Here is a 15,417-nt window from a genome sequence, read left to right as displayed (position 1 = left end):
ACTACCAAGTATCTGACCATTAGCCCAGTACCCCATCTTTTTGTTACTCTTACCAAAGTGAATCACCTCACACTTAGCTACATTGAACTCCATTTGCCACCTTTCTGCCCAGTTTTGCAGCTTATCTACAAATGGTACAAATGGCACTAGCCACTTATCAGCTCAAGACTGGATGTTGTCTAAAACTTAACGTACCTGGACACAGACTATTTCGATTTCTGAAGAGTCACAAATGGTGCTGACCATTGCACAATCATCAGTGAACACTCTACTCTGGAATTACAATGAAGTTCTGGCCATTACTGATGTAGCTGAAGATGGTTGGGTCAAAGACATTATCTCAAGGAACTCCTGAATTGATGTTTGTAGACTTAGATGATTGACTCTAATAATTTTAACCATCTTCCTCTGTGGTACGTATAACTCCAACTAGCAAAGAGTTTCTCCATGAATCCCATCGACTGCAGTTTTTCTCGACCTCCTTCATGCCATACTCAGTCAAATGCTGTCTTAGTGTCAAGTGCAATCATATTCACCTCACCCCTAAAATTCAGCTCAAAGATTTATGGATGTTTACAGAATAAGGCGATTCGATCAAACGCGTGAGCACTGGTCAACATAAATCTGATTACACTAATCTCCTTTTCCAACTCTTGGCTAATAATCTCTCGGGTAGAGTAGGGTAACACAAGTGAATATCAAAACTGTTTAATTTTAAAAGAGTTTCATACTCCTATAATTCTCTGGGTAAAAAAAATTCTCTTCAACTCTCCTCTTAGCCTTCTACCTATTATCTTGAATCTATACCCCCTGATTATTGACCTCTTTACGAATAAAAAAAAGTCTTCTCACCCACCATATCTATGCCCCTCCCAATTCTATACACCTCCATCAGATCCTTCCTTTTGTCTCTGCTTAGACCAAAGCTGTATTTAGGTCAGGTGATGAGTAGGCCTGACAGACACAAACTGAGTGTCAGAGATTGTCCTGATTGCAATTTAGAGTCTGAAATATTCTGTATGGATTATGCCTTCAAGAGAGACTATAAGATGCCATATTTGGAAGGGGATCAAGGAATTTCAGAAAGACCACTTCAAAGTGAGAGATGCAACACAAAAACTTGCATTCTCACTAATCATCTCATCCCATTCCAGCAGAAATCAAATAATTCAACACGGACCCATTTAAAACCGGTGTCATCCTGGTCTATATTGCTTTTCTCAACTAGCTTGCATTTTTACCAGTAGTATAGTAGAAATGATGAAAACTCTCCCCCAGTGACTTAAGTTAAATATTTTAATCGAAGTATTTAAAGTATTTGGTGCAGAAATACCTTAGATATATCCACAAATTATGCAGTATTAGATCATTTCAAATAAGATATAAAGTATAGATGTTACAACTGATCCTAGCACCCATGCCTTAAAGACAGAAAAGAAAATCATTCATATTTTTACTATTGTTAGATTATTGCTTGAGTACTGCGACCAGGAAAGCATCAGGCTGCTTTTAACGCCACTGCAGTCAGTGATCACTCCAAATGCAGCTCACCTACTTAAGCAGCACAAATGCCAGATAATTTGCAATGCCAGTAGCACTCCAAAGGTAAATCTCAAAAAAAAGATGAGGTACATAGAGGGGAACACAACAATTGACTGCCTCGTTCTTCATAACCCAATTTCTTCAGAGAACATAGAACATTACAGCGCAGTACAGGCCCTTCAGCCTTCGATGTTGCGCCAACCTGTGGAACCAATCTGAAGCCCATCTAACCTACACATTCCATTCTTGTCCATACGCCTATCCAATGACCATTTAAATGCCCTTAAAGTTGGCAAGTCTACCACTGTTGCAGACAGTGCATTCCACACCTCTACTACTCTCTGAGTAAAGAAACTACCTCTGACATCTGGCTTTTAATGTATCACCCCTCAATTTAAAGCTATGCCCCCTCTTGCTAGTCATTGCCATCTGAGAAAAAAGGCTCTCACTGTCCAACCCTCTGATTATCTTATATATCTTAATTAAGTCACCTCTCAACCTTCTTCTCTCTGACGAAAACAAGTCCCTCAAGTCTTCAAGTCCCTCAGCCTTGCCTTGTAAGACATTCCCTCCATACCAGGCAACATCCTAGTAAATCTTCTCTAAATCCTTTCCTAAGTTTCCACATTCTTCCTATAATGCAGTGACCAGAACTGTATGCAAGATCTTTGCCAGAGCTTGAAATAAAAAGATGGCCCCTGATTTATATATTTTAATTTTAACACCTACTTTTTAAAGTGGCAGCAATGGCTTGACCATACTTCAAATTGCCTCAAAGTTCTTTGGGCTGCATAAAGCTTGCGTCCAAAATTGGGCGTGTGGCACCCATTTAATTCTCAATAGATGACACCATGAAGCTCAAAATATTAGCCCAATGTCTCAGGCATACCATCAAAGAATGATCATAAAGTAAAAATCAAATACATGGTATCAAAGGCATATCTCTTGTTATAGAGATATAGGATGTTGTATAGTTTGAGGGGCACCACTCTTAATCAAGCATGGGCAAAAACAAGCAGGCAGCTCTCAATGAACCACCACATTGAACCTGTGCCACTGACGTCATTCCAAACCACACCTCAAATTGTTTCACCTCCACTCCCGATACATAAACAACATATATAATTCAAATCATATCCAACAGAAAAATAAAGTACTATCCCAATCTTCAAAAGTAGAAAAATACAATACTGAATGCAGTGTAATGTTTGGTAATGAATAGCTATTACCATCTTCTGCTTCTTCTTCTTCTTCTCCATCATCCTTCAGAACAACAAAGCAGCGATGTTTCTGCAGCTGTCTCCTGTTCGAGAATTTCCGACTGCATTTCCTACAGTCCAAGCTATCAGACTCCTCCAATTCCTCCTCTTCTTGGTCAAGTTTATTCTCTGCACTCAGATTGCAATTGCCAGCTTCTCCTAATTCCTCTGCTTCAGTGTAGAATTTTTTCTTTGAACCTTTGGGTCTTCCCCTTTTCCTTTTCACAGCTGATGCTTAAGTTAAAACAGAATTACAAGATAGGCAATCAGAATTGTCCATAATTACTGAGATTGCAACTGATATTTCCATATTATAGTGAACAAAGGTGCAATATCAGAGAGACAGACAGTTATTCTTATAAATCCCCATTCCAACTTAGGATAAAAATTGCAACTACGGTGGCCAGTGCAGACATGGAACTATTTGCCACCTCACTTAAGATTTTTAACTCTGTGGCCTCAATCACATTTATCATGTACTTATAAATTTTGACTATTTCAGTTTTAACTTAGTCACTAAAGGTAAGGTAAATTTACCATTGTCCTACTTAACTATAGGTTGTTCTCTTATTACAGAATGATGACTAATGGTGGTTTAACCTGAGAGTCACCATGCGTCAGGCATGGGGAGAAGTTGAGAAGGGTCATTCAGGTCATTCAGTGTGGGATTCCATGCTGTTGGCGTCACTCTGCATGACAAATGACCTCTATGACACTCCAAATATGGGAGCAAGGTATCTTCATCCTTCATAAGTAGCAACACTTACTTCTTTTACCAGCATTTAAAAACTGGAAAGAATATCCCCATTCTCCATTTTAACACTGTAATTCCACAATTTTCCCCTCACTTATCATCTTTCTTCCATTCCTTATGATTGTCCTCAATCTTATTTGCTGTTTCTTGTAAGTTTAGGTTCAATCTCATTGTTTATCAAGAGTCTTGTGCATTGATCCTTTTTGTCTTAAATAATATATTGTAGGCAATGGGATATATGATAATGCCAATTTTTGGTGGTAAGAGTTTTATCCTTTACTCGACATTGAAGTCAATTTTCCTCTATAAGAAATGTTTTACTCATTTCAGAATTCATCTCAGAAATACATATTTTACTCAGCTCATAACTTGGCACAAGACAGGCTATTGGCCATGTTGTCAATAAGATGTGCAGAGGTTTAAGACACACCCACTGTTTAGCAAAGTAAATGCATATTATATTTATAATTTCAAAATAGGCTGCGTTCCCATAGAAGCTTCTAGCACATTTATGTTTTTAAAAAATGGATACTTAAAATATAGCTAAGATGGTTGACAAATGATCAGGTAATCTTTGCAACTTCAACAGACTGTCTCAATTTTCCAGAAGTTCCTACCTGAACTATCCCAAATAGGAAATTCTACTTTACCAACGCCACTTTGTATAAAATAAATCTGGCATTTTTCAAAGTTTACTTCAAACACACAATTAATAAACTTCCAGACTATACACTTTGATTTTTAATTTACCAAAAGACAGCTGACAAGACCAGTTATCCACAAGAAAATTAAAATTACACACTATTACCTAATATGCAGTGATCACTTTAGATTTTCAAATCATTGTGCTTAGTCAATACCAGTATCATTCATGTGTTCAAAACCAGCTTGAGATAATGAGCTTTCATATAAAAACTCAGAAAATCCTTGGTAGTCTGCAGAACCCAAATGGGGAATGTCAGAGTATACCTGCCTTTTCAGAACCTATAGGCTGTTTGTAAAATCATTAAATGCCTCCCAGCTTCATTCTTAAACTTATTTCACATGTAAAGAAATCTGACTTGCTGATGCAAAATATTTCTTTAACTGCAAGGCCTCAATCACATTTACCATGTACTTAGAAATGTTGACGCTACTTTTAACCTAGTCACTAAAGGTAAGGACATCTTGTGAGCACTAGGGAGAAACAGAAAGCTTGATTTACAGCTCTGGATTTCAGATTTCTCTAATCAATTGCACAGTGTTTGTTTACACAGAGATTAGAAGTTTCAAGTATTTACAGTTTCTGCTATTGTTACTTCCCATGGTCCATATCTTTAAAAGGGAGAAAGAAAGAAAGTGCAAAGTAATAAATGAATTACTACTGTCACTGCATTACTCATTAGTTTTGGATGGTGAATGGAGGTTGAGTAGGCATGGAAGTTCCTTATCTTGTGGGATTTGAGGAGGGTAGTGGGCATATTTTGGAATCAGGGATGGTGCAGGTAAGCCTGGGCAGTGGGTGGAGACATGACCTTCTGAACTTATATTTGAAAAGATTCCTTCATACATATTATGGTTCATGATATCTGAGTTAGTGTAAGTCACCCTTTGAAACGCCAGCCTGACTTCATGAAAATTGTAGCAAAGAAAGAAATATGCCTTATATCCACAATGGAAATGGTTTGGTCAGGAATGCAGGCTAGCAACCTGAAGCAGAATGCAATTGTAACAGGTGCTCCTGAAAATCAGAAACACCAGGAATGGAGTCTGGAATCAGGACACCTCCATTTTTAAGAGCTCCTTCCCCCACCCCGCCTCAACAGGAGTCATAATTTTGCCCTTGAGGGCTCCTATTGATGTTTTCTTGAGGGTTTAATTTGGGTTTTTGGAGCTACTTTTTCATTCTCACTAATGTATTATTAGGTAATGCAGTCATATGGCACATTTCCAAATTTTCATGTCTCCGAGTCAGCAGAGTTAATGGAGTTTAGAATTGTTCTCTTCATTCCATTCTCTCCTTATAGAAATTTCCCACATCCATGTTATAGCTCTCTACCACCTCCAACTTCTCTCCTACAGGTGGAGCCTGTTGAAGCTACAGCTATATCCAACACCTATGCGGATAAGAGAAGGGTGTTTGTATAAGTGAAATAGTCTCAGTGTACAGAAAATGTCGAGGAGGAAAGCTCATTACAGTGAGTACGTTAAGAGTCTTTGTTGAGAAGAAAAGCATTGAAGGGAATACACCAAAGGTCACTCAACCTTTCAAGCACCACAGACTGCATGGACATATCAACCATCCCTGAACCCATCCCAAGTGGAAGCTATTCTTCCTCAATCATGAGGGAGGAGAAGGAAAATAAGTATAAATTAAATACAGTGCACATTAGAATTTATACTGAACACTCAAGCTACTTGAGAATTTTATTTTGCTGTACAATGATAAGGTACAGTAAAAAGCTTTACGCGGTGAGGCAGGTTGTCTTCCAGGCCAGTGGATGTCGACATAACAGTCAGTTCTGTTTCTTGTTTATACTTCAGGTCTGGACCTTGTTACTATCTGACCATCTTATTAGCAGACACGTTTTTTGGCGACCCTGCGACGACGTTTACATTTACTGCGCTTTCGCACTTTTCGTCGCTTGGAACACATCGCTGTGCCTGAGCTTCAAGGTATGTAACCATTTTGTTGTGTCGTACATATTTATATGATTTACAATACAAACTGATTGTTCTTCACAACGTCAACACCATTGTGACATCATTTAGCTCATTTGTAAAGCAAGTTTCTAAGGCCCAAATATGGCATTTTAAGAGGTATGTAGCACTGATTATGATTTCAGTATGATGCTGCAGCCTTATTAGGAACTAGTATTCATCACTGCCATCGTCTATATCCTCCCTATTTGCAAAATTTATATTAGTTAAATTAAAAATCTGCAGAAAAAAAGCAGCCAACCACAAAGGAATGCTACTACACTGGCAAAGTCTAAGATACGACAATGAACCTCTACAAGTTTACAGGAATTTGCAATTGCAATAATAGATTATTAATTGTATTTGCCATTTTCTCCTTATGAAAGAAACACAGTTAGCTGATATGTATCCATTAATGCCCTCAAATTTTCTGGACAGTCAAAAATGGCAGATCAGATGGGAATTTTCATAGCGGATTGTCTTGATCTTAAAGTTCAACAAAATTTCCTTCAGCAGCACATGGAAGCTAACAAAAATCCCCTCAAGTCATTTGGTTTTAATGAAAATTCCAAGAGCCGGTTTTTATTTGCAACTACTATTAAAGCATTTTGTTTTCCAAATAAATGTGTATTAAGCATGCTAAACTTACCAATTACACTCAAGGGCCAGAAAATGAAAATGTTCACCGACAAAGAACCGCAGATTCTCATTCAGAGCCTGAATTTCCACAATACACTTATTGCAGCAGTTTGCTATATTCTCAAATCACATCCCCTAGTGGCAAAAGCATGCACATTCGTCACACAATTTAGTTTAGCTGATGTTTGGACCACACCCTTGTTACAATGAAATGTTAAGAACCTCATTATACCACCATCAGTGGCTGCTGCAGCTCTTCACTGAATGGACAAGTGATTTCACCTGGCACTAGCATACATGCAGAGCACTTCAGAGAACATCTCCAGGACACCGGCACCAACCAACCCCACTGCTCCGTGGCCAAACACTTTAACTCCCCCTCCCACTCTGTCAAGGACATGCAGGTCCTGGGCTTCCTCCATCGACACTCCCAAAGCATCCGATGCCTGGAGGAAGGACACCTCATCTTCTGCCTCGGGACTCTCCAACCCCACAGCATCAATGTGGATTTCACCAGTTTTCTCTTTTCCTGTGCCCCCATCTTATCCCGGTTCCACCTTCCAGCTCTCCTGACCATCCTCCTGACCTTTCGTATCTGTTCATTTTCCTTCCCACCCATCTACTCCACCCTTCTCTCAGCTACCTGTCCCCCTCTCAGATCATAGCCTGATGAAGGGCCTTTGCCCGAAACGTCAATTCTCCTGCTTCTCAGATGCTGACTGACCTGGTGTGCTTTTCCAGCACCACACTCTCGACACCAGCCTCTTGTCTACTTAGTCTCATGTTGGAAATTATGTTTAGGAAGAAGACAGTGATTAAACTAATCAGTCATTATCACTTTGGTAGATATTCAACAGAAACCATGGAGAATATTTTAATTTTTTTTGGATTCTCAACCAATGACTATTGATCGATCAATACATGACAAAACCAGATTATTTGTTTTTTTTTATTGTTTATAGGCCTTGCTGTTTGCATAATTAGCCAATGTATTTCCCTACATTGAAACAAAAAGTACATACCAGACTATTTCAAAAGGTGGGAGACAGTGAGGTCTGCAGATGACGGAGATCAGAGTTGAGAGTGTGTTGCTGAAAAAGCACAGCAGGTCAGGCAGCTTCCGAGGAGCAGGATAATAGGCGTTTCGCGCCGGAGCCCTTCATCAGGAATGATTCCTGATGAAGGGCTCTGGCCCGAAAAACCATTTTTCTGCTCCTCGGATGCAGCCTGACCTGTTCTGCTTTTCCAGCAACACACTCTCAACTATTTTAAAAAGTACCTAACAGACTATAAGGAGGTTGAACAAGACCTGGAACGTGCTTGCGCCATATAAACACCAGCCTTTTCAGATCGAATATACAATACAAAAAGAACCTATTCATTTATTAAGCTTCATAGAATTATGTAATATTCACTAGTCTAGTTAGAGAATAAATTAATTAACTCTCCTAAGCTGCACTATGCCTCAAAATAGCCAATGGTTCTCATGCTTCATTTTAGTGAAGTAAAGATGGAATTTTCCTTTCCCGCCTCCATAGAAACCATCTTCATCAGCTACCATAAATTATGATGACAGTGCCTTCTCCTCCAAAGAATGAATAACTGTAATTGAATGCTTCCCCTGCTTGTTTGATCATTTTAAAGATGCTATTTTAGAACTGCAGCAACCATTAAAGTGTCTTATATTTCTTTACTGATTATATAGTTCACAACCAAAATTAAACACTTAGATCTTTGTTGTCAGCATCACTGTTGGAAAAAGATTTTCTTCCACCCTCCTTTACTTAAGCATATTTTGCAATATTCCATAGCCATGGGTTTCGGTTCAATTCATTATCTTGCCCTATCATCATCTCATGCACAGAAAAGTGGGGAAAATTAAACAGGCATTCACTTGTTAGTCGCTGCTTTGCAAATGCTTGCTAGCATCAAGACATTCTGGCTACTGTATAAAAAAATCTAAATTCAGTGAAAAGGTTTGCTTCTAGCTCCTGCCAAAAAATGAAATAAAAATGCATGAGGGGCATAAACCAGCAGAAAATCTACAGTGTAACACTTCCATGTGTTTAATGGTTGTAAAGATCTAGGAATAATAAACACAGATTCTTGGTCATCCAACATTTAACAATGGGAAAATATTGTGGCTTTAAGAGCTGCTCCTTTTTAAAGATATTTCCAGGGTTGGAGCTGATTTCTAGAAGCAATAATTACTTTTTTATAAGCTACTGCATTGGCTTCGAACTTTTGGGAAAAATCAAAACAATGGTACTTTAAAAAAGGAGGAAGACAGACAAAGGCACTTGCAGTGTCCAATGGGAAGTGTTTCAATTGGAGAAAGAAACCTACACTGCTGTCTGACCCAGCAGTGAATCTGCACAGCTGCCTCTGCTATTTGATTTCAAGTATTTCTGGACATTTGAATTGGTCTAAGAAAAATTAACAAACAGTGAAATTCACAGGTGACCTTGGACAAACCTGTGTGGAAGAGCTCACAGCAGGGAGCAGCAAAGTGGCTTTTTAAAGAGTAACCTTACTGTTTATTTTGGAAGGCTAAAATAGTGAGTAAAGTGGGTTCTTTATTGATTATATGTTTATTGAGATCTGTCTCTTGGTTAAACTTTAAAAATATAAAACAGGTACTAATTTAGCCCAGAGCAATGTTTTTAGAGCAGTAAGACTATTTTTTGGGTCTATAAATAGTTAAGGTGCAAAGATGGCCTTTAGTGCAGTGACATACTCTTCCTGTCAGATGTAAGGATTAGGGATAGTTTCCATGATACTGATGATTATGTCTGCAGGAAGTATGTTTGGGTGAATCTCATTGGATGCATGGATTGGTTGGAGCAGCAGTTACAGGCAATGAGGAATTTACAGAAGCTAGGGGGCATGGTAGATGGCAGCTGTAGGAAGGAAGAAAAAACTACAGATACAGTCAGGTAGATGGATTAGTACCAGGAAAGATAGGAGGGGGAGACTGGTCATGCAGGAGTCTCCTGTGGCTATTGCCATCTCAAACCAGTATGCTATTTTGGAAAATGTAGGAGTGTTGGACTCATGGGGAATGTAGCACGAACAGTCTGGTACCGAGACTGGCTCTAATGTAATGAGGAGTTCCAAGCAATTGATTTTGATAGGGGACTCTCTAGTCAGAGGCATAGACAGATGATTCTGTGGCCAACAAGGACAAATCAGAATGGTGTGTTGCCTCCCTGGTGCCAGGATCAAGGTGAAGGTGCAGAATATTCTCAAAGGGGAGTGGGGCTAGCAGGAGGTTGTTATACAATTGAAACTAATGACACAGGAAGAGAAAAGGATGAGATTCTGAGGAGTGAATATAGGAAACTGGGCAGCAATTTAAAAAGGTCTTCAAGGGTAGTAATATTTGGATCACTCCCAATGCCATAAGCTAGTGAGAATAGGAATAGGAGGATGGAGCAGATAATGCCTGGCTGATGAGCTGGTGCAGGGGAGAAGGCTTCACATTTTTGGATCATTGGAATCTCTTCCAGTAGAAGTGACCTGTTAAAGAAGGACGGATTGTACTTGAATTGGAAGGGGACTAATATACTGGCAGGGAGATTTGCAAAAGCTGTTCAGGGGGACCCAGGAAGATGGTGACGAAAGAGATCAGTCTGAGACTGGTACAGTTGGGAAAGGGAGTGAGTCAAATAGTCGGGGCAGGCAGGAAGAAGGGCAACACGTGGGACAAAACAGAGAACAACATAGGACTGACAAATTAAACTGCATTTATTTCAATGCAAGAGGCCTAACAGGTAAGGCATATGAACTCCGGGCATCATAGCAATTACAAAGACAGGCTCAGGGATGGACAGCAGTGGCAGCTAAATATTTCAGGGTATAGATGTTATTGGAAGGATAGAAAGGGGGGATAAGACATGAGTGGAGTTTTTGATTAGGGATAAGATGACGGCTGTACTTAGAGAGGATATTCAAGGGAATACATCCAGACAGGTCACTTAGGTGGAACTGAGAAATAAAGGGATGATCATTTTATTGGGATTGTACTATAGACCCCCCTCAACAGTCAGCGGGAAATTTAAAAATAAATTTGCAAGAAGATCTGTAAGAATAATAAGGTGGTTATAGTAGGGGGATTTTAATTTCCCAAACATAGACTGGGATTGACATGGTGTTAAAGCCATGAATGGACAGAAATTTGTTAACTGCATACAAGAAAATGTTCTGATGCATTATGTGGATGGACCTACTACAGAACATGCAAAACTTTATCTATTTTTGGGAAATAAGGCAGGGCAGGTGACTGAGGTATCAGTGGGGGTGCACTTTGGGGGCAGCGGCCATAATTCTACTTGTTTTAAAGTAGTGATTGAAAAGGATAGATCAGATCTAAAAGTTAAAGTTATAAATTGAAGGAAGGACAATTTTGATGTATTAGCCAAGAATTTCAAAAGTTGATTGGGCTACACGTTTGCAGGTAAAGGAATGGACGGAAAATGTGAAGCCTTCAAAAATGTGATAACAAGAGTCCAGGGACAGTACGTTCTTATTAGGATGAAGGGCAAGGCTAGTAGATGTAGAGAGTGCTGGATGATGAGAGAAATTAAGGCTTTATTCAAGAAAAAGAAGGAAGTATATGTCAGGTATAGACATCAGAGATCAAGCAAATCCATAGAAGAGTATAAAGGTAGTAGGAATATACTTAAGAGGGAAATCAGGAGGGCAAAAAGAGGAAATGAGAAAGCCCTGTGAAATAGGGTTAAGAAGAATCCAAAGAGATTTTATAAATATATTAAGGACAAAAGGATAACAAGAGAGAGAATAGGGGCTCTTAAAGATCAGCAAGGCTACCTATATGTGGAACCACAGGAGACAGAGGATATATTAAATGAGTATTTTGCGTTTACTGTGGAGAAGGATATGGAAGATATAGAAAGTGGGAAAATAAATAGTGACATCTTGAAAAATGTCCATATAATAGAGAAGGAGGTGCTTAAACACATACAAGGGATAAATCCCTGTGCATCCTAGAACTCTGTGGGAAGCTAGACAGGTTCCTTGCTGAGATATTTGTATAATCGATAGCTAAAGGAGAGGTGCCAAAAGACTGGAGGTTGGTTAATGTGGTACCACTATTTAAGAAAGGTGGTAAGGAAAAGCCAGAAACTATAGATCGGTGAGCCTGACACCGGTGATGGATAAGTTGTTGAAAGGAATCCTGAGGGACAGGATTTGCATGTATTTGAAAAGACAAGGACTGATTAGGGATAGTCAACATGCCTTTGTACGTGGGAAATCGTGTCTCACTAACTTGATTGAGTTTTTTGAAGAAGTAACAAAAAGGATTGATAAAGGCAGTGGGCATGATCTACATGGACTTTAGTGAGGCGTTTAACAAGGCTTCTCATGGTAGACTGGTTAGCAAAGTTAGATCACATGGAATACAGGAAGAACTAGCCACTTGGATATTGAACAGGTTCTAAGGTAGAAGACAGAGGGTTGTGGTGGACAGTTGTTTTTCAGACTAGAGGTCATTCCTAATGAAGGGCTTCGTCTCGAAATGTCATTCTCCTGCTCCTCCAATGCTGCCTGACCTGCTGTTCTTCTCTAGCACCACACTCTTCAACACTGATGTCTAGCAGCTGCAGTCCTCACTTTCTCCTGCTTGTGATCAGCAAGGAACAGTGTTGGGTCCATTGATTTTCGACATTTATATAAATGATTTGGATGTGAACATAGGAGGTATGGTTAGTAAATTTGCAGGTAACACCAAAATTGGCGGTGTAGTGGATAGCGAAAAAGGTTACCTCAGAATACAAAGGGATCTTGATCAGATGGGCCAATGGGCTGAGGAGTGGCAGATGGTGTTAAATTTAGATAAATGTGAACTGTTACATTTTGGAAAGGCATATCAGGCAGGAACTTCACATTTAATGGTAAGCACCTGGGGAATGTTGCTGAACAGAGACCTTGGAATGCAGGTTCATAGTTCCTCGAAAGTGGAGTTGTAGGTAGATAGGACAGTGAGGAAGGCATTTGGTATGCTTGCCAATGGTCAGTGCATTGAATATAGGAGTTAGGTGATAATGTTCTGGCTGTATAGGACATTGGTTAGGCCACTTTTGGAATATTGCGTGCAATTGTAGCCTCCCCACTATAGGAAGGATGTTGTGAAACTTGGAAGGGCTCAGAAAAGATTTACAAGGATATTGCCAGAGTTGAAAGATTTGAGCTGTAGGGAGAGGCTGAGTAGGCTGGGCTATTTTCTCTGGAACATCAGAGGCTGAGGGGTGAACTTATAGAGGTTTATAAAATCATGAAGGGCATGAATACAGAAAATGGACAAGGTCTTTTCCCCAGGGTGAAGGAATCAAAAACTAGAGGACATAGGTTTAAGGTGAGAGGGGAAAAAAATCAAAAGGGATCTAAAGGGCAACATTTTCATGCAGAAGGTGGTACGTGTATGGAATGAGCTGTCAGAGGAAGTGATGGAGGCTGGTACAAATGACAACAGTTAAAAAGTATCTGGATGGTACATGAATAGGAAGCTTTTACAGGGATATGGGCCAAATACTGATAAATGGGATTAGATTTATGTAGGATATGTGGGCGGCATGAAAATAGTTGGACGTGCTGTACATCTCTAAGACTCTATGACCATATATATACACACACAAACAAACATAGGTTTTCTGTAGGACAGTATTATTGTAAAAACTTAGTGCTTAATTTTAGCTTGGTTATAAGCATGCCAGAGAATTGTGGTAACAGATCTTTAATATTAATTCTGGTTCTACATCTTTAGCCCTACTGATGAACTCTTATTTGGTTTGGAGTTTAACAAAACTGGGCGGCACGGTGGCACAGTGGTTAGCACTGCTGCCTCACAGCGCCAGAGATCCGGGTTCAATTCCCGCCTCAGGCGACCGACTGTGTGGAGTTTGCACGTTCTCCCCGTGTCTGCGTGGGTTTCTCCCGGGTGCTCCGGTTTCCTCCCACAGTCCAAAGATGTGCAGGTCAGGTGAATTGGCCATGCTAAATTGCCCGTAGTGTTAGGTAAGGGGTAAATGTAGGGGTATGGGTGGGTTACGCTTAGGCAGGTTGGTGTGGACTTGTTGGGCCGAAGGGCCTGTTTCCACACTGTAATGTAATGTAATCTAATCTAAATCTAGTCGTGTTATAATTCATTGTCTTAACTTAATAATAAAAAAAAGTTATTCAGGAGTAGAATCAAGAGTGACAACAGTTAGGCAAGACTATTTCAGGTTCCTACCTTCTTCATTTCTCTCAGTATTTTCAGACGCAGGAAGAGGCCGTAATGGAACAATAAGATCGTCTGAAGCCAGACCTTCCTCAGCATGCTTCTCAGAGACATGAGTTAGTAACTCATCTCGACTTGGGGAAAACAGATTGCACAGTTTGCACATGAAGATGGAAACCAGCTCTGAACATGTGGTTGAAAAAGAGAAAAGAAAAATAGTTAATGACAGAAAAATAATCAGCTTTAAGAAAATAATGTTACCTGGAAATCCGGGCTGGCTGCTGGTGAAAAACCTACAGAAAAAGAAATTAAAAATGAAAATGTTGCAGAATGCCCGAGAAACCCAGGGTTCATAATTTCAAGTTCCTATTCTGAAGTGGCAAATCATAAAATTTCAAGTCATAAGAGCAATGAGATTTCAAGATGAACTTTCTCAGTCTTTTCAATTTTATAATTTGGCACAAGACATATAGTGGATGGGTGGGTTCACTTTTCTACCTGTTGATAGGAAGAATGAGGAGAGACAATGTGAGCTAAATAGTGGCATTTTTAAAGGTAACAAGAAAGACCTGGGAATTTTTGCACATTAACCTTTGAACCAAGGACAGGTTAATTAAACAGCTAATAAACTAGATGGAATCCTAGGCTTTATAAATATATGATTTGAGTACAAAAGCAGGCCTATCTAGAGTCATACAGTATAGAAATAGGCTTTGGCCCAACATGTCTATGCCAATCAATAAACACCAAACTAATTATTCCCATTTACCTGCACTTGGTCCAAAGCCTAAATATACCCTGGCATTTTTAAGTAGTCATCCAAATGCTTCTTAAATGTTGCACTCTCTCAGGCAGTACATTCCATGTGTCTACCACCCTCTGAGTCAAAAGATTTTTCTCATATCTCCTCTAAATCACTTGTTCTTTACCATATGTTCTGTCCACAAAGGTCAGGATAAATTCAACTCAGACAGTTACAATCCCATCAATCTACTGTCAATCAACAGCAAATTGATAAAACTTCTTTTTAATTTGATAAGACCCACTAAACCTTACCTTTAAAATTGGAGGTGCAGTGGACAGCGAAGAGGGTTACCTCAGATTATAACAGGATCTGGACCAGCTGGGCCAATGGGCTGAGAAGTGGCAGATGGAGTTTAATTCAGATAAATGCAAGGTGCTGCATTTTGGGAAAGCAAATCTTAGCAGGACTTATACACTTAATGGTAAGGTCCTAGGGAGTATTGCTGAACAAAGAGACCTTGGAGTGCAGGTTCATAGTTCCTTGAAAGTGGAGTCGCAGG

At 39.6% G+C, this 15,417-nt stretch overlaps 1 protein-coding gene across 5 annotated transcripts in view; it reads right to left on the bottom strand.

The window, feature by feature from the left end:
* Positions 1 to 15,417, bottom strand: part of LOC122548908 (zinc finger protein ZFAT-like) — a 139,493-nt gene that overhangs the window by 109,789 nt on the left and 14,287 nt on the right. For 4 of the 5 annotated variants that reach the window (XM_043687870.1, XM_043687868.1, XM_043687867.1 and 1 more), the window contains exons 2-3: positions 14,126 to 14,296; positions 2,772 to 3,035 (exon numbers count right to left, since the gene is read on the bottom strand). In XM_043687870.1, the coding sequence (XP_043543805.1) occupies positions 2,772 to 3,035; positions 14,126 to 14,296 (435 nt within the window). The remainder of the gene's footprint in view (positions 1 to 2,771; positions 3,036 to 14,125; positions 14,297 to 15,417) is intronic. The other variant, XM_043687869.1, reaches the window with a different exon arrangement.

Source organism: Chiloscyllium plagiosum, chromosome 4 (assembly GCF_004010195.1).
Source record: "Chiloscyllium plagiosum isolate BGI_BamShark_2017 chromosome 4, ASM401019v2, whole genome shotgun sequence".
NCBI classification, from domain to species: Eukaryota; Metazoa; Chordata; class Chondrichthyes; order Orectolobiformes; family Hemiscylliidae; genus Chiloscyllium; species Chiloscyllium plagiosum.
This window is presented reverse-complemented; position numbering and strand designations above follow the sequence as displayed.